The sequence below is a fragment of the Notothenia rossii genome (assembly GCF_949606895.1).
Source record: "Notothenia rossii genome assembly, chromosome: 4".
NCBI lineage: Eukaryota > Metazoa > Chordata > Actinopteri > Perciformes > Nototheniidae > Notothenia > Notothenia rossii.
Window position 1 is genome coordinate 12,099,871 of NC_136902.1, and position 26,620 is coordinate 12,126,490.

Consider the following 26,620-nt stretch of genomic DNA (forward strand, 5'->3'; position numbering starts at 1 on the left):
CAAACAATACTTAAAATATTTTATTCTTTGTACTACTAGTGTTTGGTACCCAATGGCATTCAGCCTAAAACACACAACTCAATCTTGTGATTTGATGATTATGGCTAAAGTTTCCTGAACGTGGCTTTGTCTGTTGATTATTTTCATGCATAAAAGACAAAAGTTTCATTGGTCTCAATTCCCCTTTGGATATAGTTAATTCACTGTGCAGGTCTTTAAGCCTCATACATTATTCCATATTTGTCGTTTTTACAGTCCAGTTTGAAGTGTAGTGTGTGGACAGTGTGTGGTGTAAACATAGGCACTCAAGTTGTTACCAGCCATTACTGTGGACCTCTTCAAAGTTTAATAACTTAAAACCTGTACACATGGCTCTATGGCCCGCTGACCGTTAAAGCACCGGGTCAGACCCGAAAACATTGAAAGATAAAAACAATTCCCCATATTATTCAAGAAAAACATTTATCCAGGTGCAACATGTCGCCAAAACCTTCTCAAATTCCTGTAACAGAAGGTTGGCAGATTAAAATACTTTATTTTTGTGGTTAAAAACAAGACAAACAATGTTCAGCCACGCTAGAGGACCCATGAAGCTGATGGAGAGGAAGTTGATTTGGATCATTAAAGTCTAATGGTGTTAAAAAAATTCTCCCTGAGCTATTTTGTCACACAAATATAAACGGTTAAACTCTTAATAGTGACCATTTCAAGACATCTCAGACTCAAAGAACTGTACTTTGGCTCATCGGTTTGAGTTTAATTCTGACATAGGCGTTAATACGTTTTCTATATTTACCCAGTTGAGTATGTGACTGAGTTTAGCATGAATGTTATCTGTCAAGCTAACAAGTAAACATGCAACCATCTTTTTATTCTAAGCATTAAAGTACCATGATAGAGTATTGGTTTATTATTCAGAGAGTCCTTTAATCTTTAAGTACAGCTGGAGCTGGAGGGAGTCTGTTCATAGTGTTGTAAAAAGACAATTGTTACTGATGCTAGAAAAAAATTCATCAAAGTTAGTTTCATCCTTTGAGGATCACAAAGGTCTTAACAAAATATCATGGCATCAGTTAAATGTCAAAATATCTCTAGCACAGTGCCGCTAGCATGGCTAAAAACCCGAAAACCTCTTAACTATTGCACATAACCTCCATCTTAGCTTTGCAGTCCAAAGGCAGGTGATTAAATAAAGTCCTTACCTGTGATTTCATAACATTTCAAAATGTGTGCATTCACAAACATGGCACATCCAGAAGTAATAAAATATCATTTATAAAACACAAAACGGGTATAAAATTAAAAACAGTTGGTTCTGTGAATGTGCCGAGGGTTTAAGTGTTCAATTGTTTTTAGGAGTTGGAGTGTATACAAACCTTTCTAAGGTGATAATCTTTCAATTATCTGCCTTGCTTTCTTTGAACCTAAAGATCTTAGGTAATCCTAATTTCCTTCCTTGATTTGGCGAGCATCTTCTCCAAATGTCCAGTTCTGATGCTCTTCCCTCTATCTTCTCACACCGTGGTGTTTTTAAAGTACAAATACCCTGTAGTGGAAGACGTTGCATGCATGCCCGTTTTCATTCTCTCTGCATATTTGCAGTCCATCCAGCAGTTGGTAGTGCGTTGCAGATCTGCTCCTGCTGTCCCCTTCTTCCTCCATGTTTCACTTCTTCTACACCTCTATAGTCTTGAAGTATATCCTGGCGTATATGGAGTCCAGCTGGCTGTGCAGGGCGTGGAACGAGGGTCTCTTGGAGGGCTCTGCGCCCCAGCAGTCCATCATTATTCTGTAAATATTCGGTGGACAGCGGCTGGGACAGGGCAACCGGAACCCAGATGACAGCAGATCCAATACTTCCTTGTTGTTTTTTCCTAATGGGTGGAATATAAAAAGCATGAGTTTGGGAGCTGACCAGTTTCTCAATCGTTTGCTTTTGCAGATAGGGATATTTCACCATTACTAGGAAACATCAGGAACTAAACTATGAAGTCAACATTACTTATTCAATCAAGGTATCTTGAAAGTACATGTTATGATAAAACTTGTTTTTATATAATAAGTTATGTCCTAAAATAGCTGGACACTGTAGTCTTTATCAAACAGGAGGAAATGGTGCATTTGTTGTAGACTATTTTGAGCTGAGGATTAATCGGCATGTGGTTCTCAAGTGAGTGTTTGTGACAGCAGGACATGTGGGACTGAGTCAAAATAACACTGTGTGTGTGTGTGTGTGTGTGTGTGTGTGTGTGTGTGTGTGTGTGTGTGTGTGTGTGTGTGTGTGTGTGTGATGATTCAGGAACAAGTCACCCAGTAAAACAGTGTGGCCATTATAAAATGACCCCAAGAAAATATACCAACAAATACACTTTTCAATTTGTCTAAACAATGTTTTCTGTGTTTTTCAGCCCAAGCACATTCACTCTTATTTCTACTTTTTTTCCTAGGACAATGAGTAAGACAATGAGTAAGATACAGAATCAGCTTTTTGGATAACGTAAACTGCATTATCCAATGACATTATTCCATTTGATTAACTTGACAGAGTAATACTGGGAAGGGTGTAACCACCATTAGAAACAATAACACTCACTATTACCCATTGTATAACAGGAAGTTGGGTATACTCCAAACTACTGAGCCCAGTGTGTTAACCACATTATTAACCAGTGGGAAAGTAATTAAATAGCTGCAGTTCTCCATCAAATAATAAGACTGTACACTTCAGTATACCTTCATAGGGCATCTTGCCGCGGGACAGCATCTCGTACAGCAGCACCCCGAACGACCAGACATCTGATTTTACGGAGAACCGTTGGTAAATTGCCGCTTCAGGAGCCGTCCACCTCACCGGGATCTTTGTGTTTCGACTGGCTGTATACACACTGTCCTATAGAGAGGAAGAGATAGTGAAAGGTTTACAGAATATATGAACTTTAAATCCGCACTGTAGAGTCATTTCTGTTTTTTTTTTATTCAAGACTTTCTTCATTCTCCATGAAGCCCCAACAGTGGTTTGAATTGACTGAAAAACAGGAGACCATCAATCATCTGAGGACAAACTTCTTACTTGCATAATTGATGCATTGCCTTTATGCAACATGTTGGTTGAATAATTAACATTTCAAAAACATCCGTATAGTCCCTATGTTTCCAAACAACCCAAGTAATGTTAACTCAAAACCTCTACCCGGCAAAAACATCCACACTGAAGAATGGGGCAAAATAGGAAGATTGAGAATAATAATACACTAATATTTCCCTCTTAGCCAGATCATAAAGTAACAAAACCTGTCTAATGATTATACAGAGTGTCTTACTCTTTACCATAGCACTGAGATCAGCGTTTCTTGTTTTTTGGGATTATTTCCGTTGTTTCTTGTTTCGTACGGTAACATTAGCCAGCTGCTAGCAGAAGCCATGTTGCTAACAAAATATGAACAAGTACATCGATCTTCTTGTTAACATAAAAATCAACAAACAGAAAATATGTTATCATTATTTTTGGAAACAAATGGGAAAAATGAGAGTGGCACCGACATTAACATCGCTTGTTAAAGGAACGGAAATAATGTTATATTTCTGCTCTAAAAAGTTATTTCTTCGCTGATTTGAAGTTTTTCCATGTCCTGGACGCTCTGTATGAATAAAACATCTTCGTCTTATTACACAGACACAGGGGGAATTATGCAGACTGTTTCATTATACTGGACAGATGGAAGGAGGAAGGAGTTTTGCATGAAGTATAAATGAGTTTTGACGGAAACAACAAAGCACACTATACATATTTAAAAAAAGAACACGGATAAAGAATTAGCGTTATTTTAAAGAAACCGTTCTTGACCATTGAAACAACCAGATAACCTATTTCTATCATGTGTCCATGCTCTCTCTTCCTCTCTTAATCACACACACTCCCTGCTCACCTTAATGATCCGAGCCAGCCCGAAGTCGGCCACCTTGCAGACCAGGTCGTCTCCCACTAGGACGTTTCTGGCAGCGAGGTCTCTGTGGACAATGTTCCTGTCCTCCAGGTATGCCATGCCCTCTGCGATCTGACTGCCCATGTAGATCAGGTGAGCTGATGTCAGCACCTGGCCTTCAGCAGCTACACACACACACACACACACACACACACACACACACACACACACACACACACACACACAGTCAGCTGAACTAGTGAACAGGATGGATTGACAATGAAATGGCAGTAAAATGATCATATGATTGGCATTGATATTTGTTCCCTATTGAACTCGATTTCATAGTCTTCAACTTTTTCTGAAAAAAAATCTACTTCTTAAAAAAGTCTTAAAAGATAAGTTAAAATGTATTAACAATACATATTATTGTCTCAATGTATATAGTAATGATGTACTGTTATGTATGTAGTACACAAAGTAAAAGGGACAAAAGACAACTACATTTGCTTTAACGTATCATTATTGCGCTATGGCTGTAGAATAAGGACTTTATTGGCATTGCCCTATTAAACTTGATCACACACACACACACACACACACACACCCCCACACCCACACACACACACCCACACACCCACACCCACACACACACACCCACACCCACACACACACACACAATACCTTCCCCAGTTAGCAAGATATCCTATAATCAAGTATCACTTTCATGATACATTTGCTCCATGTTGTTTTGTATGATTAAATTATATTTCACTTGATAAGTACAGAGGCTGGATGTAAGAAAATGTGCTGTGTGAATGAGTGCCTCATATTTTCCTCTTGGATTAACGCAGGACATGCTCCAAAAGTCAATGGCTGTAAATGACTCGTAACGCTTTGATGTGTGCGGCTGTGCAGAGAAGCAAAAGAGGAACACATTACTTAGTTCTGCTCCTGTTGGCAATGATCCGATGCAGCGCTAAACTGTTTACCAAAGGATGTGATTTGCAACTGTTCGTTGCTATTTACACACGTAATGATGGAAGATCCTCTTTTGCATGCATTGGGAGGAAATGTGATTACTGACAAACTGCTGTTTTACTGCAGAGTAACGACTTTACTGCAGCATGTTAAACACGCTACTAGATTTTGAATGAAGAATTTCTCTTCTATTGTTGTGTGGCAGGTTTTATAGAAGCATGAAGTATTACTGAAGCAGCCATGACACTCAGCCTGAAGAATGCAACTGGAATGAGTGATATCTGAGTCAAACCGCTCACACTTTGCTCACTAAGACTCCCTGAGATTAAAGCCTTTTGTAAAACGTCAGAACAATATTTCTGCTGAGCGGAGCTGCCGGCCGACAGATTATAAGTCTTTGGATTCAAGGGGAGAGATTTATCCGTCACTTGGCCTAGATACCGCTTCAGAGAGCATTTCAAAAAATGCCTGAGTTAAGGGCTGACATTTTCAAACCCAGGAAAAAATTTCTGGTAAATTAGCTTCCCGTTTTAAACCTCTTTACGTAATAAAGCAGCTGTGGAGTCTCCTCTCTTAGGAAGCAGTTGTGTGGCCTGAGTTAGAAACAGGAAATAAAGCAATCTCAACTTACTGGAAATCTCTCATCAGATCGAGGCTCAGGTATGGGTGTGGATATTTTTCATGGTGGAAACTAACTAAGTGCATTCACTCTTGTATTCTACTTAGTACCTCAGGATTGTACTCAAGTGCTTAAATCTTTGACTACTTTAAACTTCTCTCTTCATCTTAGAGGAAAACATATTTTTACTAGACTATATTTATATACAGCTTTAGTTTCTTGGAAGATTTGTTAATGAATAAAAACTACAAATTAACTAAGGAATTATGAACCATTACCAGTCATTTCAAAATATTTGTATTATTTTAGATGTACTTACTAAGCAGTATCTAAATGACTTGTCTTGCAACAGCTGCAACATTGAAGCAATTAATAAGTATCCTCGATTATATAATACATATATACATTCTTAAATAAGGACTTTATTCTTTTGGTATTTTAAGTACATTTAGATCCCAATACTTGGACATATTTTGAACACATGACCTTTCCATTCTACAGTATATTGCTACACTGTGGTATGACTACTTTTCCTTAAGGCCCAGATACACCGGCCCGAAATCGGCAGTAAATGGGAGTCGGGCCGAACATGAGCGTGGGCACGCCCTATTCGGAGTGGTGTGCGCCGCACCGTCGGGTCTTTTCTGCCGACCTGACGCCTTTTCTTGCCGATTCAAGAACACCACCGGAAGTCGGACAAAGGGATAACACTGATTGGCTGTTCAGCTAGCGAATCAGTGCATGAGAAGCGTTAACGGAAGTGAGGGAGGTAAACAAATGATTTAACACAAGCGTGAGTCCAAGGGCTGCTAGCTCCAGTACCTCCCGTTCGTCCTGCTCGTTCATGTTTTCAATGGACGAGAGAGAAAATGGAAAGAAAAACTATTTGTTGTTTGTTTATATCACGGAGTCTGTTCTTCTTCTCTGTCTTCCGGTTGTTGCCTCTTTTGACACACTATATAATATATATAATACACACTTCCGCCGCCTGCTGGTAACGAGAGTTATTGCCACTCACGCATACGCGCAGTTCATACGTGCTCGGCTCGGATTTGCGTTGTTCCAGTGCGCGAAGTCGGCAAATACGCAGGAGAGTCCGGCGACGCAACAGTCGGTGTCGGCGTCTTCTCAGGTGAGTGGCCGGTGTATCTGGGCCTTTAAGTAACAGATTGGATTACTTCTTTCAGCACTGGATATTTATCTGTTTGTTTGTTTGTTTGACTTACAGGCGAGGTAGGACTTGAGGCTCCCCTTGTTCATGAGCTCGGTCACGATGTAGACGGGCTCTCCTCTGGAGCACATGGCCAGCAGCTGGATCAGCTTCGGGTGGTGCAGGCTCTTCAGCGCCTGGACCTCCTTCACAAACTCGTCCTGCTTCGTGTCCTCTGGAGGAGGGGAAACACAATTATTGGTAAATGTGTACTTTATATGATTGTCTAGGTTGTCATTTTGTTAACTGGTGTCCATGATTGACTCATTTCAGTTTTTAAATGTTTTTTTGATCTCCAACTAACCTTTTAATATTCCTATAAAAACTATTTAAAGCAGCTTTTCTTTTACTCGTCTTTACCCTCCTGTTGTCTTCGGGTCAAATCTGACCGATGTACTACTTTCATCAATCAGAACTTTTTTGTTTTACATTCGATTTCATTAAGGCTTTATGATATCCTTCACAGTAGACATTTGAGCATATCAAATTGCTGATCACCACTTTCGTTGAATTTCGGATGATGTCAACTTTGTAACACCCATGGTGTTCCCGGTCAAAAATGACCGCCATAAAGAAAAGGAGACACATACAGACACAGACACACAGACACAGACACACAAGATGTGTCCCCCCCCTTATGTGCCCAATCCCCCCATGTGAATCACACCTGGCACATACAAACACACAGAACAATTTGACACATTTCCCGCTCTACCAGTAGTCCGATACAATATTTACAGTTTTAAAGGGTGTTAAATGAAATTTGGTGATGATTAATGGTTTTTGTGTTAATGTAATAGCAGTTAAAACAGGACCGGTCCAATTTGACCTCGAACACCAAAGTAAGGGGGGGGGGGAAACAAAGACAATAGGAGGGTGAAGTGACATTTATCTCAATATCTCTTTCTGCCATTTGTTATCAACATTGCTCTCTGTCACACGTTTGTGTACATCCTGTTTATCCCTTCATCTGTCTATATTTATCTCTAGCCTACCAATTGCCATAGATGACCAATCAGGTAGAATGATTGTGTTGCATTGCGCTAATTCCTCTGTTATTCAAGACAGAAAAGGGATTCATGCTCACATAGAACCCACAAACGATCAAATATCAAGGTCCATTGTGTTTTGTTGTTTTTTCAGCCCGACACAGCGTTATAGAGTAAGCCAACACCAGGAGGAAAAGCTGGTGTTTCACTGCCCTCTCTGGTACAGTTAGGCAAGGTGTTAAGGATTGAAAGAAAGGACAGAAACAATTCTTCTTTTTCAGTATCAATTTCCGTTTTTAAAAAGGTGGGAGTGTTCAGAAGTGGGTAAACAGGAGGCCAGCAAACACACAATTTTCAGGAGGTGTTTAATAACTCTTTAATGGCTGCCATCTGCAAGTAGCACCCTGTACGTTGTTGACCTCTACTTATGGAGCTGATTTGTTTTTAACTGCACACATTGTTGTACACATTTCTGCCCACAGTTTTCCACGTATCTACAGGTGGCCGGTGGTACTTTGTGTAAGGTTTGATGCATAAAGGAAGATTGCAGGATGGCAGACATAAATGCAAGTAATGCTGTTTTCAAAATGTTCAAAACTATCCGCATCATCTTCCTCATAAAACAATTGAAAAGCAGTTAAAATGGTCTTCAATCTCAGAGATATCTATAGGTATATAAGTATTTGATTTTGTGTTTGGGATTGTGGGAAACGGTATTTCTCTGTCTGTACACACAAACTGAAAGATTGACAATCAAGTTGACTTTGACTAAAATGATCGTCAGTCACATGCTTCATTATTCCTACCTTGTTTCAGCGTCTTTATGGCCACCTTCTTGTTCTCAGTGGTCCACAGAGCCTCCCACACCTCTCCAAAGTGCCCCTCTCCCAGCTTCTTGTGCAGCCTGAACTCCTCTCGAGGCCTCTCCCACGGCTCCATGTCGAACAGCTCGCGCTGCACAGAGACCACAGGGTGAGTCCAGACCACTTACACTCAGAACTGTCTACAGAAAGGATGCTCTGTGCATTTTAAATATCGTTTGATTCATCCGTTTTGAAAGAAGTCCCCACTCTGCACATTACAAGGTGCTGGGACAGCAGAACTGGATTGTGAATGATGAGAGCTGCTTGGTCACATAATGTACATGATACCTGGTGACATGAGCCCTGATACTGCAGAGTAATCATGAAAGCAGCGTTGAAATGTGATAATGGATCAGAGCGGAAAATATGCTTTTGATTCATTCAAATGACATTCTGGGCACGTTGCCTTTAACTTTCATTGATGTTGTGATATCTGATGTACTTTCCTGAATGCTGGTCTCTATAAATAAACATGACTGGAAAAACGAGAGCCTGGGTTTATCTCTTCCTGAGATTTTAATGCCAGTCAAAATGTCCTTAGTTTCTTTCATTTGAAAAAAGATTTTTTTTTAAAAAGCCGGATGAAAAAAAACGAATTTCTTTTTTCTTACCTTGTTAAATGTTTTTGCAGTCTCAGCTTTCTTAATTCTTTTCAGAGCAATTTAAATATTGATGATGACATTAGAAATAAGCAGCATGATGCAAGGTAAGTCAAAGAATAAATGGGGAGGGGGGGGGGAAAGGAGTGAATTCAAAGATTTTATGACAAATGTATTGTCAGTAAAAATCAGGTGCTACAAAACATTATGTTCTTAATATCAAGTGCTTTGATTAAAATGAAATGAACAAATCACAGTGTTAATCAGGTGATACGAAGGCTTGATTAGAATCATTCAAACAAGTTAGTAGCTGTTGAATACTCTGACCCACAATAAAACACATACATACAAAACAAACACTCAAAATGAAATTATTCTGACTTATTCTTCCATTTTCAAATCTGACATGAGTGTGTCATAAGTCATGTTAACTAATAATAAAAACGAAATTGTTATACTGTTGTTTCATCCCACTTCATTTAGCGTTGTGACATAATCTCAGTAATGCCTTCAGGTTTGAGAAATCTACCCACTTGTTCTCTCTCAGTCAGTCAGACAGTTTATTGGGCGTTTTAAACAGCAGGATAAATCTGATGTTAGTCAGACATCTCCTTAAAACAAGCCGGGCCACAAACCACGCTCTATCAGTTGCTATTGACCAAGTCTCTTAGCTATGTAATTAACAAAAACAAAAATGCGTGCTAAATCAATAAAAAGTGATTGAAAGCCCCATTACCGTCTCTTTTTACTGGAAAAACTTTGAACTGATGGAGCGGGGAGTGTCTCATCTTCTAAAAGCAGATCATTCTTGTGTTTGAAGCCTAAATGATGAGTGGAGCACGGTGGCTGTCTGTGACGCTGACTTAATATAAATGATGAGGAAATACTTCAAAAAGCTCTTTGGAAAAAACAAACAATTGAGTCTATTTATAAATTACATACTCAGGATTCAAAACTTAACAAAAACATGAAAGCTGTGAACCTCAGGCTGCCAGGTAAGTTAGGAAGAGCTGTTGTATTTCCTGCTCACAGTTTGAAACCCAATTGTGAATGTGTTTGATTAAAAAAAGAACAGAAAATTACTTTTATTAAATGTTAAAACATCTTTCTTGAAATCACATTAGCTTGATTAGCTGCAGCCATGACTTGAAATGCCAATGGGATGCTTACAAATCAAAAAATACATTCACTAGTAGATGGTTACAACTTTTACTGATTATAAAATATAAATAAACGTATAAAACGTTACAAAAAAGGCAAAATAACTATTAGAGTAGTAGTAGGTCAGTAGACGATTACAACCTTTTACTGGTAACAAGGTATAAAATAAAAAAAGGCAAAAGAAAAAGTTTAGTTTTGTCAATGCTTGACTTTGTTTGCATTAATGAAAGCAAAGTGTTGAGTGTGAGTGTGAGTGTGTGAGTGTGAGTGTGAGTGTGAGTGTGTGTGTGTGTGTGTGTGTGTGTTTCTGCCTCAGTGTGTCCATGGCCTCAGACTCACAGCCTCCTCTGGAAGGGAAGAGAGAAGAGGGAGAAATCACTGAGAGGTTTCTGATCCCGAGGAAATGCTGAATTAACGTCCAGAACGCTACTTGATGCTCGTCTGCAAAACGCTTCCTTAATCCTTCAGCGTCATTCTATTTTTGTAGTTTGATGACTTGCTGTTTTAAATGGATGGTTCCTCTGTTTGCAGTGAAACGTCTCCAGATACTGAGGCCTCGTCTTCTCCCGCCGGGCTGAAACTGATGAGCCATGAATAAACAATTCATCTCTCTGGGGGTTTCAGGTAAGCTGCTGTGCAGAGATAGCATGCATAATTACAGCCTGCCACGTGATTTCATTTCTAAAACTGTTCCAAATATGTTTGCCTCTTGGTATTCATTCAGGCACACAAAGACAGCACTCATCAAATCCCTGCTGCAGAGCAACAAAAGAACGATGAGTTCAGGGTCTTTGTTGCACTTTGTTTCAGATTCCTACTCGCAGAATTAGAAGAGATACTGGAAATTAAAACTGGAGGTTTAGCTGCCGGAAATGTGACTTATCTTTTGAATTATCACTGGAAACGGCTATGAGTGGCTGCTGGCTTTGAGAAGGAATACAAAAGCAGTTCTACGAGAGATAATCCAGTTTAGTTTTAGGCAAAATGTCTCCTACATATAATGTCAGGTGCAGAAAAAAAGAAAGGCAATGAACTGTTATGTTGTTCACTGTATTTTTTTTTCCCGAAAAAATTTGATATACTATGATATTTTTCCAACGATACAATTACTTTTTTCTACATACTATACCATGTATACCAGATATTTTTAGACAATACTATGTTTTTTTCCCTGATATGTTCGACATACTGTACCTTAACGTTTTTATTGAATTCTACTCTGCAATAAGCCAGTCTGTTTATTGTATTTACATACCGTACAATGTCGTTTTTCCTGAAAATATGTTTTTTGACAACTTTTGTTCTGCATACCACACTGTCGACATTTTCGGGATTACTATACTAAATTGTTTTTCCTGATATTTTTCTACGTACAATACTATGACTTTCTTCGGACATACTAGACTAGGCAGTTTTTTCTGATATTTTTGACACTATTTGAATGTGTTGTTTTTTCTTTGCATATTTTCAACAGACCATGTTGTTTCCTCTAATATCTCCAACAAACTATATATGTGTTTTTTCCCCCAACATACTATGACTTACTGTACCATGACTTTACCAAAGCTTCTTTCCCTCACAAAATTCTTCATTTTTTTTGCTTTATAAACTGGGTAGCCGAATACTTAACCGGTGTTACCACAATTTCCCTGGTTCATTTTAAAGTCTTTTTTAAATTTACATATTTAACTTCCGTGACATTTTAACGATTGTGCGGTGGCCTTTGTGATAATTAAATCGTCATGTTGTTCCCTTTCATGTACTTCAAGAACTGTAATGACAACAAAGTCCTTATACCATCCCTAAATGGTCCTCTATGTGGAGAGTGTTTGGTGAAAACTGCTGCTGCTGGAAATGAGGTTAATGAAAACATTCAACCAGATCCTTCTGTGGAGCTGAGGAGAACTGCTGTGTGTGTGTGTGTGTGTGTGTGTGTGTGTGTGTGTGTGTGTGTGTGTGTGTGTGTGTGTGTGTGTGTGTGTGTGTGTGTGTCTCACTATACACATCATTAGTGTTAGTATTGATTAGTGCGGCTTTAAGGTTACGTACAGCTGAATGCATTATGTAAACGAGGGCCCTGACAGGAATAGAAAACTTTGTGTTTCTTTATGTCCTACCTGCTGTGCACACGGCTCCTCGAGCGGCACTCCGAGGCTGCGAGGGTTCTTCTGGTAGTACGAGATGAGCTCTCCCAGAGTGCCGAAGGAAACTTTATCTGAGACGAAGTACGCCCCGATGACGGAGCGCTGGATCCTGAAGTGGTACACCTTCCCCTCGCTGCGGGCTGCGAGAGGGAGGACAGTTATTGTGTGCACATGTAGTCAATGTTTTAACACTCAAAGAATCACACTCAATCATTTTAGTCTTTCTCACAACCACAAAATGTGGTGTTTGTTTAGAAAGTTATGCTGGAAAGGACAGCAGGGATCAAGCAGTTTCTTCATCAGACATGTAAAACAACATTGATAATCTAATAGTTACTGCTTTAAAATGTGAATACATTTGTTTGGATTGATATCTAGTTTACAAACATGACACCCATTGTTTTAAAGAATATTTCAGTTAATGTATTCAGGCTGTACTTCTGAACTGTTCCACATTGAAATGAAACATAATCTCATGATTTGTTTTACTTCCCCTGGTTTATCTCACAATGCATGTGCAATCTTCTACATACTGTGTGTGTGTATATTTTACTTATCATACGGTTTTCAGTTGATTGGAAGCATTACAGTATTGCCCATGAAAACATTCCCTTGCAGAAAATCAAGTGTATCTTAAATCTTAAATATGTGAAACACATTTTATGGAATGGAGAGATCTGATAAAGACCAAATTATCTGTTATCTTGTCTCCGTTGCAAACACCCAATTTATTATCCAAGATGACAAAGGTCTTTTTAAAACAAAAGGAAGGAAGCTAAAGGGCGGCAGTGGGGATTAATAAAGTATGTCTTCTTCTTTCCTCTTCTAAAGAACTGTAGTTTGAAGTCCAGATACACAGACATAAAATATAAAGAATAGAAACACTACGAGTGTAGTCCTCACAGAAAAGCACAAACCATATTATTATGCTCTCAAAGAAGAAGATGGCCGTGTTTATACGTTCGAGGTGGAGACAGTAAATCATACATGAGTGTTAGCATCCGTGCAATAAAACAGAATTATTGAAGGTGTGTTGTTCTGCCTCCTCTCACACACAGACTACTGATGATGCATATTTCAGCAGGACTAGCACAGTGAACGTCTAACTGCAGCGATTTCCCCCCGGGACCTGAAGGACCTTGAAAAAAAGAGAGGAAGGGGGGGAGGGTATAAAAGGAAGGAAGTGGACAGAGGGATGGGGAGGAAAGGAAGCAGAAACCAAAGGGAGAAATAAGAGAGGAGAGGAATGAGCTGGAGGAGGTGCAGAGGACAGAGAGCAATAACAGAGGCTTACAGTCACAACTCTCTGGAGGTCCATTAGAGAATCTGCTGTGAGCTCATTCATAAAAAGTATAGTTTGTTCAAGAAGACCAGCTTCCAAATGTAGGTCACTACAACTGAACAAAGACAGTAAATACTGCGGTCTAAATATACCAGCTAACACTTCACTATTTTCCTTAAGACAGTCGGTTTTTCCCCCCAAAATAAAAACTGCTAAAATTAATAACGAAAGAGTTCAACCTTTTGGTAATACTCTTAGGGTAACTCTGGGATTACAAATAGTAACTACAATTTCAGAAATGTTACCAATATCGAGTGAGGACGCTTGCAGATTAAAGTGCTTCAATTCATCACTTGAAGGAAGAGCGCACCATCAAATGAACAATCACTACAATTGCTGGGTCTTGCCAGGCTTTTATTGTTGAGTGTCTGACAACATTGTGGAAAGGACTGAGACAGGACGAAAAAGAAAAAAAGCATGGAGACAAGGCTGATTGTTATTCTATGAGAAGTCTCGTTCACAAATCTTGGGTCCCATTGTATATTGTTGAAGAAAGCCAAATATTCAAACATGACGGGGAAAATTCTTTAGATATACTACGCTTTCGGCACGTTCAACACAACAAACCCTGACAACACTGGCTCTCGTTTCTCCAACTCTCAATCACGTATTGAGCCAATGTGCCCATCAAGCTGGAGCCATTAGGTGATATGCTTAGCTTAGCACGAAGAGTTAATTCAGTGGGAAACATCAATTGAACTCCGTCTAAATCCAGAAAGATTAAAAAATACACTACAATGCTTTAAAAAAGGTGTCTAATTTCATTTTTAGGGTACTGTTATTCCCAACTGTCCAAACATAGCACTGGTCAGTCTCTGGCGAAAATAACCAGCAACAAATCCCCAAAACAGAGATGAGTGATTTGTTTTCAACACCAAATCCTCCAAGTTCAAACTCCAATCAGACGCTTTAGCCCCCATCGACCTCCAACACGGCGTCCTGAGGGCGAGATGTGACACCTCCCGCCCTCTATAGTGGGAGCAGAGGGAGAAAATCGAAGGGAAGGAGATTAAGGTTGACGCTGTCTGGAGACCTTGAGAGACAGAAGGGCGGTGGAGGCAGAGGGGTGATGGATGGAAGAGGAGGAGAGAATCAGAGGAGGCAGGAGGAGAGGAAATGCAGCGAGTGGAATCACACCAAAACATGATACAGTGGCTGAGAGCTCAGAGCACTGCAGCTGAAGAAAACACAAACACACTTGGAAAGAACCCTGAAACCAAAGAAAGCCAACTCATGAAGGAAAAACGCTGCAAACAGAGGTATCGAAAGCAAACATCACTTTTTACTGATAGCGCGTTTCTGATATCACTGGCGGTTTTTGCTATATGCTAATGTTGCTTAATCTGATATCAGCTAACTAATGGTGACCATTGTTAGCTACTTAAGCTAGATTTTGCGCTTTAACAGACATAATACCTCTTCTATACAATTGCTATGCTAAATCATTAATACTGTACCTCAGACAGCATGACATAAAGCTTCTGAAATATCTTAAATGTCATGTATTAAAATACAGAGTTTGATGTTTGCTTAATCAAAAACCTTTGTAATTTTGGTTTTCGACACTGAATTATTTTAATTTCAATCTTTATTTCGAACAGATTAAAAAAATAACAAATACAAAATGTGAAAAACAATACCGTATTGTTAAAATACAGTATTTATCCACATACATGATAATATTTATATATTCAACAAAAAGAAAGTCTTCATATTAATAATAATAATAAATCATGTGTCCGAAAGGGAGCAGGAGGAAGCAAATGCTTATTAATTCCCACCCCTTACTTGATCAATGATTGTCCTTTAAATCATTATGCAAGTTATTCTTACTTACATTTACATTTATACATAACAATCATTTCTCATCTTCAATCACCTCTCTTCATTCTCATACTGTAGTTTTTCCAAAAAGTGTTTCTGTACATCCTTTTAAACTGAATTAAGCTTGTGCTTTGTTTGAACTCCTGCTCCAAGCCATTCCATAAAATCACCCCACAGATTGTTGTACTCATACTTCTCAGAGTTGTTTAAAATGTTCCTCTCAAATTATACCGACCCTCTCGGTCTACGAACAATGTTTTTAATTTCCTAGGAAGTAGATTATGTCTTGCTCTGTAAATGATTTGTGCCGTTTTAAATTTAACCACATCAGTGAACTTCAATATGTGTGATTTCAAAAATAATACATTAGTGTGTTCAAGATATCCAACATTATTGATAACTCTTATAGCCCTTTTTGGTAATGTGCATAACGGCTGTAGGTTGGTTTTGTACGTGGTTCCCCAAATCTCCACACAGTAAATCAGATATGGCAATATTAGTGTGTTATATAGAGTATACCATGAGTTGTAGTCCAGAATGTGTCTGGCTTTTCACAATATTGCGATGGTCTTAGCCAGTTTTGCTTTTACATGAGTGCTATGAGGTTTCCAGCTAATTTTGTGACACAGCAAGCTACACTACAGCTACAAGAAACAACAAACAAGATAACAAGGAATATAAATAATTGGGAGTATGAAGCCTGTTTTGAGTGTAACAAATACAAAAAGGAGAGCCAGAGTATGAAAATAAGAGGGAAAGGTCAGGTTTGTGGATGTATGATGTGCCTCTTACCAGAGATGGTGTACTCGTCACTGTGACTCTCACTGATGCGAACCAGGAAGGAGCCATCTTTGTTTTGGGAAGCCAGCAGTAGCTTCTCAGCTTTCCCACGGTTTATGTTCCCGTAGTACCACCTGCACAGAGAAGACAAACAGAGGATGATGAGGGGGGGAGGAAGAAAGATCGTGAGATGAATGTATGACCGGATGTTTAACACAATGAAAAACACATCAATGGTGATGAATGGAAACAGAGTAGCATGTGATCAAATCAATGAATGAATATATGAATTAATTAAAAGGACCAAAGAAAAGAAGAACATGCACAACACACAAAAGCAGAATGTGTGTGTATGTGTATCACACGCATTCTGTATATCACATTTTGAACATTGCAATCTGAAGATCACAGTGAAGAAGGTAAACATTACAGTAACACAGTTCAACCAACAGGTCGGGTCACTCGGGATGATAAGCCATTTGTCCCAGAATAAATAACATAATAAATGTTAGGCAGTTGAGTTTTACCTTAGTTGGCCTATTTTTAAATATAGTTATAAATTGTGAAAGGTAACATAATTTGAAGGAATATTTATTTGCTTAAAAAAATTCAAAAAGTAGTTTTGTTGTCTTGAGCATAGAGAATACATAAAAAACAAATCAGCAGATTAATCCATTGGGAAATAATGAATTATTACAAACATTTTAAAAGAACTAGCAACGATAAATAAATACTAGTTAATCATTATGAAGGATTAATAATGGTCTAACTCCAATATGATTGTCCAAATATGAATGATAACTATATACCATTAGAATTACTACAGGGAAATACACTCAAAGGGACTATTTAAAGTACATTTTGCTGACAGAAGATCATCAGTTTTACGTGCAGGAGTTTTACTTGTACTAGAGTATTATTACTTTGTGGTACTAGCCCTTTTAGTCAAGTCAAGGATCCGAATACGTTCACCGATTAAACCCATCATACATGAAGTTAATATCTCTACCAGAGAATTGTTTAGAAAGATTTAATCAGAGTGTTTAAACGTGTTGTTTCGGTACGTGCTGCCTGCTTGGTGGGACACAGAAACTGACCTGTATTTACTCTAAGTTATCAGGAGGGCGTGTCCGGCTGCATGCTCAAGTTTCACTGACAGTAACTACAAGCAGCGACTTAAGAAACAAAGAGATCCGTGAATAAAATACTACAGACATATTGTTGTCTATGGACACATGAGATTAAAATGGAAAAGGTGAAAATGACTGAAGATCAACTCAAGCAGCAGCTGTGCACTGTGATAAGATATATTCTCATGAAATCATGTCATATTTAATTGTATGATCATGAGGGAGGGTGCCTTTTGTGCCGTTGTTTTTAAATTGCATAATACCAGGAGAGTGGCTTGTAATTCCTTAAATAAACAGGGTGGAGATATTATTACGAGAAGCTCAGAGTACATTAGGTGTGACTAGAAACTGAGCTTATCTTCTTAAAGGAATCTTAGTGATAAAACATTATGACAACTAAAAAGGTGCTTTGATCTTTAGATTCTATAAAAAGAAACTAGCACACATTTCTCTTATTTATAGTTTCCGTCAGGCTCAGATGTTCCTCCTTGTGTCAGTATGAAGCTTCGTTATGTTATGCTTTGGTGTTGTGTTTAAAGGTGGCCTATTAAGCTAGTTTTCAGGGTCAAATGTGTATTTAGTGTGTTTACTGTGACATGTTTACATGGTTTCCTCACACTGCCTCTTTTCACCCTCCGTCTGAAACCAGTGACCAGTCTGCTGTGATTGGCTAGCTGGCCTTTAGCGGGACATCACCTACGATGTGTTAAAGTGATAGCCAATTGAAGTGTGGGTGTTACGTAATGATGTCATCATGTCACGTAAATAAACAAAGGAGTCCAATGTAGGTGTTCAGGCACGGGGAGAGTGTGGAGAGAAACTTTGGGATGTTAGCCTACGCACAGAAACCTATAAAAACACTATACTGGAAAGGGAAAACCCCCAAAAGCATAATAGGGCCCCTTTGGGGACAGTGGGACATGTGAGGATCACTGAGGGATCTGCAGCATGAAAACAGACGGGGGGTAAAACTTGGAGGTCGGCTCTGTGAAACATGAGGAGTCTCTGAATAATGGACGACCTGCAGCCTCTCGCCTGCTCTCAGCTGCTGGCTCATCACAAGGTTTAACATCCAGAGATCTGGTGATGCCAGGAGGCTTCAAGACAGACTGGGCGATATGACTCAAATCTAATATTGCAATATGTTTGACCAAATGCCTCCCTTGATTGCGATGGTAGTGTAGAATTGACCACTGAGGCCTTCACAAACAGTTTTACACAATGAGAACTTTGATAGTAAATCATCATTATCTTGAATATTATTAATAAGTAGGTTAAGGCAAATAATAAAACAGCATTGTAACTTAAGAAAATGTATTAAAAGTTTTTTGTTTGGTATAAAACCAGCCGTTTGAATAAGTTAACTTGTGCTTTGGGAAAATTGGTTTTAAACTCATGAATCAAATAATTTATCAAGAAATTAATGAACAGAGTATTTGCTAATACAATAGCTCAATTGGTTTCCTTCCAATTGCTGTTTTTGTCCATATAAAAAACTAACAAAAATTAGAGATGGTGAAACAGTTAACAACAAAACAATTAAATCAGTAATAGGAGTATTGTTGCATATTAATATATTGATCCTCTACAATGGAGATTGGTTGATTGACCATTTAAGATATAGTTTCAATTATAAATATATTTTAATATAACAATTGGACTCAATTGGAAAAAGGCCTTTATAAGTCAAGTCAAATCAAGTCCAATAACAGAACGTTTGCCAAAATAGATCAGGTGTAATCGAACCCTGAGATTACATTGATCCTTTTTGTGATTGAACCAGTTCATGACTACATTTCCTGCATGAAAGCAGGAGGTCAACCATCGGTCAGCTTTACCAGGTTGTCTCAGTTATCAGAATAAAAACAGGTGTATATGGTCATTTTGAATATTTGAACCTTCTGTGCCTTTAAATGTATATCAAACACATGCGAATTTGACAGATCCTGACACATTCAAAAATGACACAAACATCAGTTCTCAGCGAGATCAGGTGAGACTAAAGAACATTAGATTATTTTTCAGACTCACTTGTGTTTGGCGAACTCGTCCTGCAGCAGAGCAACGTAGTTGGCTGGGATCAGTCCGGACTCCAGAGACCCGGTCAGCTTTTTAGCCAGCACGTACTCCCCCCGCTTCTCGATCACCGACAGCTTGTCCCCCTCCTTCACCGTCAGCTCGTCGTCGCTACGGGCCTCGAAGTCGAAGAGCGCCGCGTAAAGCTGCACCTGCCGCTTCTTGGGCGACGGGACGCGGATGTCCCCGGACACTGTGCGGATCTCCGCCGTCTGCGCGGCCGGGTTGGCAATGACATGGTTGTTGTTGTTGGGGACGTTCGGATAGCGGAAGTCCGGCCAAATGTAGTTCCAGAGCCGGCTACAACACGGCATGCAGGAGCGACAGCAGCCCTCCATCCCGGGACATGAAGCGGCGGCGGTTAGTGCAGGTTCTTCAGCTTGATGAGACGCTCCAGGCTTCCTCAGTCCTTTGAAACGACGTCCAGCTCGTCAGTCCTCCGGTTTCTCTCTCTTCCTCTGGCTCTAAACATAATGCCCCGCCAGCAATACTTGGGTAGACTGGCCGGAGGAACCGGTTTTTTCTGTTGAGATCATGGATCTGAGCTCCGCGCCTGCAGTGCGCACGGTGGCTGCGAGAATGCGGAAACGGCAATGGAGGGCATCCAAGTCGGATTGGTTCCCCGCGAGGAGTCGGCGGTGTGAGTAGAGAGCACCCGAGAATGAGAGCATGGCTCCCAAAAATATGTTAATCCATCGTAATCTTGTGGAAAAGATGAAGCGGCTGCAGCAGCTGATGCTCGGTGCAGGTGTGTTTAATCCACGTGAGGAGGAGAGGTGAATCAGCGGCAAGGTGCGTACAAAAAGTTTGGGTTTGGCGCTGCGCACACCTCCTGCTGCTCACACACCTGCGTACTGAGGGAGCAGGCTGCTGACAAACTGTGTGTGTGTGTGTGTGTGTGTTTTAGTGGGAGAGAATGTCATTTTGGTTGAGTAAACGTTGGAGTCTGTGTTTGCTAAACAATTGTTCTTGCAGTATTATAAATCTTTGGTCCATTATTAAAACACTTTCTGACATGTAAAACTCCATGACGGCATATTACTACTTGATGAAATAAATATATTTGCAACAATTCTGACAGTCACTTAATCCTTTTCAAAATGATTTTCTTAGCTTTTTATGATGTTTATTGAACTTTTATTTGGTTGCAGTTGGTTGGACAGATCAATAACAAACAAGAAGACAGCAGCTCTATCACTGGGAACTTGTGATCCACATGCTGTTGTTTGACATTTTATAGACTAAACAGTCAATTGATATGCTCACCTGTAAATAGTATTTTTATTTCTAATACAGGTCTGTAATGATCAGTAAAAGTAAAGGTTTCTCATAATCCTGCATGATCCCACACACTAACTATAATGTTGATTCAGCTTCAAACGATTTGATGAAACACAAACCGAAGTAGTTGTTTAATGTTGCCTAAGATTTTAAGAAGTAACCATGTGCTACATGTGTTTTAGCACAGCTTGAATGTGGGATGTCTCTGAGCAGGTGGAGTTTTAGGACACAGCAGGCTTTAGGTCCAACTGATGACCTCAGCAGGTGATTAACTGATGAGTTGTTTCCTGTGATTATTAGTGGGTGAAGCGTTTTTGTTTGATTGGCTCAGTTAGACACCCAGCGTGCTGAGGATCTCGGTTTCTTTAAGTTGTGTTGAGGGTTAGGGTTGACTTTTTCATTTATTTTCTACATAAACATGTAGACACACAAACAAACAACAGACATGTAAGAAATGTGTTTAGCATTTAGAGTTCGGAACCATTTTGAGTTATTTTTCAAGTGTATATGTGTTTTATTTATAGTAAAACGTTAATGCAAAGTAAGCTGTATAAATGTCCCTATAGGGTGGAAGTAGAAAGCAACATCAACAGAAAGTATTCAGGTAACTCCAAAAAGTATTTGTGTAAATGTATTCTGCTACTTTCTAATAAAAGCAAGTAACAATCATGAACCTTGAGTGTGGAATATGAAATAAAGACACAGCTCTGTTTCATAGATAGCACACGTTTTATTAGTATATTTAGCTTTGTGACGTACAGCTCGGGAGAAAAAAAAAACAAAAACTAAATGGTCACAATTTTTTCAAAATCCAGAAACATTTTAGCCTTAGCAGAGACATCACACAAAAGAAAGCTCAGTTTTTCAATCATTGGTTTCTTTGTCATGGACCAGAGTGATATGTTCTCGTTGTTGGGCTCCACAAACGCGCCCGTACCGCTTCAACAAACAGAAAAAAATAACCGTAGATTTCATTTTTTTTTTTTTCCTCGATCATTTAAGTTGCTTCACATATATTATCAACACTTTTCTAAAGAATCAAAATATTTAGCCACAGGTACTGGAAAAAAGATATCCACTGTTATATATGATAATAAACACAATAAATATAAAAAGAATTTTGATATAATTTATATGGTATCAAAGAGAGAGGGAAATGGGCTTCCAGATAGACTTGTTTTTACAAAAGTGATGTCCTTTTTTTTCTTCCTGAGGTTGAGTTTTGTCTTCTGCAGTTTAAAGTTTTGCTAAATATACTAATAGACTAAGAGACCCGACACACAGGGTCTGTAATGGCTTATCATTCACTGAGGAATCATCTCCACCCGATCGTGGTCACACCAGCCGAGGTCATGGTGGCCCCGCTGTGATTTTGTGTGCTGTGGAGTTAGCCGAGAGGTCAAAGGTCAGCCCCCTCTGAGCCAACAAACACAGCTCGACTCCCCCCCTCCCAAACAATCGGTTTTGTACGGGAACATCACGCTTTCAAATTTCAGATGCGCAAGGTTTCTTCACCAAAACACAACAATTAATCAAGCACAGACTAGCTGTTAGCATTCCTCAATGAAACATAGGGGCACCTTTAGCACGAATGCTAACTGAACGCTAACAAGGCATTTCTAAAAGGATGCTTAAAAAAACAAGTCTGGTGAAGAAAAGTGCTCTGACTGAAATGAAAAATGTCAACGTGTCCCCGCATGTGATAGGCTTATGTGTGAAATGGTGATATTTGTGTTTTAACGCAGTCCCATTTCCCTTCAGTGTGTAGTCAGATTAACTGAAAACAGGGATGAGGGTGGAGAGAGAGAGAGAGAGATGAGAGGAAACAAAACAAAAAACAAACCAGAAAGAATCGCAAAAATCTGTACATGTAAACATCACACTTCAAATCATGAGGAGAATACAGGTTTTACATTGGTATTACTCTATACAGCCCCGACACAGGAAATCAAGACAATCAAGAGTCCGGTACAAAGTCAGGTGAAGACAGAAAGAGAACGGAATCGAGTATCGCTAACAATTATAAAATAAAATAATCTCAAGCACCACCGAAAAGGAACAAACAAAACAGTAAGACAAACGGCTCAGAAAGCCATTGTTTGATTCAGACAGTAGCTGTACACCCTGCCCTGATAGAAAAATAAAAAAGGTCCATTACTTTTTCTCCTTTGAGTTTTTTGTATGTGTGTTTTACATCCGACCAGACTGGCTCAAGAAGTTTGGGAGCTGACCGGCATCGCAGATCATCTGGTGGTTTCAGGTTTTCATTTTTAATAAAGTCCCTGAAGCAGTTTCTGATTCTCCTGAATGGGTTCAATAACTCTGCACAATGAGGTCTGAGTTTCAAAAAGAGATCTGTCTGCAGCTACCACAAAGCACTCAGACTTTTAAAGGAGTAGTTTGACATGTTAGTTAATAGGCTTTTTGCTTTCTTGCAGAGAGTTATATGAACAGGTCAATATTGAGAGTGGTATCGATTTTCTCATCCAATCACGGCAAGAAAGCAAAGAAGCGTATTAATCCCTTAAATGAGGTTAAATTAAGGTTATTGGACAAATAGAAACAAATTATACTTTTTTTTTTCAAGGTCTAATTCTGATGTTGCTTTCACACTAAACATATCGTATATTTATATGCAAATAACTAAAACAAAAAGTCAAATTATTATTATTATAATTTCTTCTATAAAAATTAAATTAAAGGAATGCAAATAAGCACATTGTGTAGGTTGGAACAATTGTTAACAAATCAAATGTAATATAAAAATGTTAAATAAATAAATATGTGGTAAAAACTAAAAAGAACAAGGGGAAAGTTACGGCGAAGCTCACAGTATTTTGAGATTTTTTTCTCTTTTAACAAACTGTTTTTATGCTTGAATTGGTTCAAATATGTTTAAACTGTGTTTCTTCGTAGGAAGCCATTAAATGTGCAACACAAGAAACGTCTATGTGGAGGTAACTTTGTGTAAAAACAATTAATTTACAGGTTCTTCACTTGAAAAGCAAGCCCATATTTAGGACTGTTTTTGAAAGCTGACTAACCCTCGGCAGTCAAAGCTGCATGTGTTTACAGGAGCTATACATCACTGTAACTTGGACCTTTTAAATTAGCGATAATTTATGACATTAATACTGTCCCTTCGCAAGGTCAGGAAGTCGCTGTGACCTTTTCCCAGAGCTCTTCCTCTGGCCTCAAAAGATTGAATCCTTTTTACTGTGGATCAATGGTGGATCGTGATCCTACAGTCACGTCTCTGTGTAAACAAAACCTTTGAGAGACATTACACCCACTGAGGAGAGCAGTTATTGAACGGTAAAGGTCAACATGCAGCTTGAATTCTTATATCCTTCATAGAGCTGATTTTGGTGGTAGAATAACGCTTGATAGCTGAACGAGCAGATACATGTTTGTGATGCCGGTCAGGCCCCGCGTTGTTGACATCCATGTTGGGAACGTGCAGTATAGGCAAACAGAGTGAAGCTGTTGAAGTATTGTACAAAATATCTTCTAAAAAAAGACCACTTCACTTGCACTACAAAAGATATCTATATAAATAATAATATTGAAAGGAACATTGATAATCATAATGCAAAATGAAGATGTGTTGGCCGTTAGGAGGAGAACGGACGCTCTGATTACGGCTGAAACACTCAGTCTGAACAACAGGCCGTCGCAAATCAAACGGCAAATTACACCTTTCTAAAGATTGTCATTTGCCTATTTTTCTTTTTTTGTACAGTTTTTTTTGTGGTGCGGTTCTGCAACTTTCTGACTTATAAGTAAACTGACCAGGGCTCAGAAACACGTACAGTAGAAAACACTAAGGTTGACACTTAGGAACCGGTGAGATAAAAGTCCCCAACGTGACCCTCTGGCTCTTCTGACCGACTACTTGATTATCACTTCAAATACTTCAACTCGGGCACTTTGTTTTGATTCCTTTTGGGCGATCTCAGGGGTCCAGTCGTGTGTGCTAAAGTAGTTATTCTTGGAAATGTTAAAGAAGCTGTTAAGCTGAGGAGAGAAACAGCGGGGTTAACTGCAATAAGAGCGTCTTTACAGGCAGACTAAAATAATAATGCTTTCGTCCTCCTTATCAGACCTCATTAGTACAAAAAGAAAGAAAAAAACGTTTAATTTGAGTTTTCAAGCTGCAGTTTAAGAAATACAGCCTGAGGATAATTCAATTTTAAAGACTGGGGAGGTTACATTGTACTGAATCATTTACTCCAACTGTGGCTGTGTTCCTTTCTTTTTGATCTAATATTTGAGAATGTATGTTTGCTGATTTCCTCCATTTCTTAAAAAACACTTGAATTGAATGGATGCTAAGTTAGGGAGAAATTAGAGGAACATTTGATTGTACCTCAGTGGGTCTCACAACATGTTACATTGTGGGATTTCCTCTAATTCAAATCATATTTTTTCAGGGATGACCTAAATGTACTGTAGTGATTCATCTTTTTGTGTGTTGTCACCTTTTAAGAGCATTTTTAAAGGTCGTCTAGGTCGTTATATTTTTGCATATTTCTCTCGTGTCATTCAATGACCAGTACACTTTTAAACAGAGTTTCCAGTTTTGGGAAAAAGTACAAACAAAACAACTTTTACAATTCAATATCTAATCAGCCATAAATTAAATCATTTACATTTTCAACATTTTGAACTGATCTGGAGTTGATGTGTTGGTTTGGACATCAAATGTAGATCAGTGAGAGTTTGGTTGGAGGTTTGTTCAGATATGGGATCACACCTCCTGAGAGACACGCTCCAACATGTCCTCCGCTCTGCAGCCTGACATGAAACACAATCTAACACCAGTGAATGCTATGATTATCAACTGCATTGCAAAAAAACACACCGCTCCTCTTTCACGGCTCTTGTCTGACTTCAGCAGTGCAAGTCAGGGGTGGGGAGGGGGGGGGGTACACACAGAGAGGACCCTCCCCCCCCCCGCCCCTTCAAATCACAGATGACTGCTGCTTCGCTCAGTGTGCAAAAAAGGGAGCAAATCACGGTGACATGACAGACAAGCACAGCACACAGAGCGATGGCTCGGAGGATTTAAGTCACGCTTTTGTTCAAATGCAAACCTCTGATACTTCAGGAGTTAATTGATAAACCAGAAGTTAGGAGAAACTCCATAATGAGACAAAACTAAGTGGTGGTTAAAAAAAGTTAAGTAGCTTCTTTCTAACGTCACAGCTAAATACGAAACTGGAGCCAGCTAGATTAGCACAGAGACTATAAAACAAGGGAACAATTATAACAAAATCTGCTCAAATCTGCACCTTAAAAGCATATTAATTAGAATGGTATCTCCCACTTGTTTCATCTTTAAAAAGAAAGTCAATACATGTGTTTTGTTTTATAAGATGTAACGTCTTTTTCAGCCAGGTGCGGTACTGTAGGATCATTTTCAAACCTTTGTACAGAGCGTAGTTTCCCGTAGTTTCCAGTCTTTATGCTAAGCTAACTGGCTGCTGTCTCAAAATCAATCTGTCATCTCACTATTAAATACATAGCTATTCTTTTAACAGGATTTACTTGAATTTTCTGTATCTGTGGTGATTCAGTGTTTTTTTTTTCTTTCTTTCTGAATTAAATCAACCAACAAAATGTCCCATCATAAAAAAAAAAAAACAGTTAATCAGGATTAGAAAGTGGGCTGTTTTGCTTCCTTGAGAGGTTTAAG

At 39.0% G+C, this 26,620-nt stretch overlaps 1 protein-coding gene and 1 long non-coding RNA gene across 2 annotated transcripts; one reads left to right on the forward strand and one right to left on the reverse strand.

Annotated features, from left to right (window-relative positions):
• Nucleotides 1-323: 323 nt before the first annotated feature.
• Nucleotides 324-20,529, reverse strand: srms (src-related kinase lacking C-terminal regulatory tyrosine and N-terminal myristylation sites). Its single transcript, XM_079675727.1, has 8 exons — nucleotides 19,597-20,529; nucleotides 16,448-16,569; nucleotides 12,463-12,629; nucleotides 8,529-8,676; nucleotides 6,750-6,908; nucleotides 3,927-4,108; nucleotides 2,734-2,890; nucleotides 324-1,874 (listed from the first exon to the last, which is right to left on the reverse strand). The coding sequence occupies exons 1-8, from the start codon at nucleotides 19,977-19,979 to the stop codon at nucleotides 1,675-1,677; spliced, it is 1,518 nt and encodes a 505-aa protein (XP_079531853.1). The 5' UTR covers nucleotides 19,980-20,529; the 3' UTR covers nucleotides 324-1,674.
• On the forward strand, nucleotides 6,794-10,778 carry LOC307035885. The gene is made up of 3 exons (XR_013807231.1): nucleotides 6,794-6,934; nucleotides 8,568-8,694; nucleotides 10,662-10,778. It is a non-coding gene; the product is annotated as an uncharacterized lncRNA (long non-coding RNA).
• Nucleotides 20,530-26,620: the final 6,091 nt, after the last annotated feature.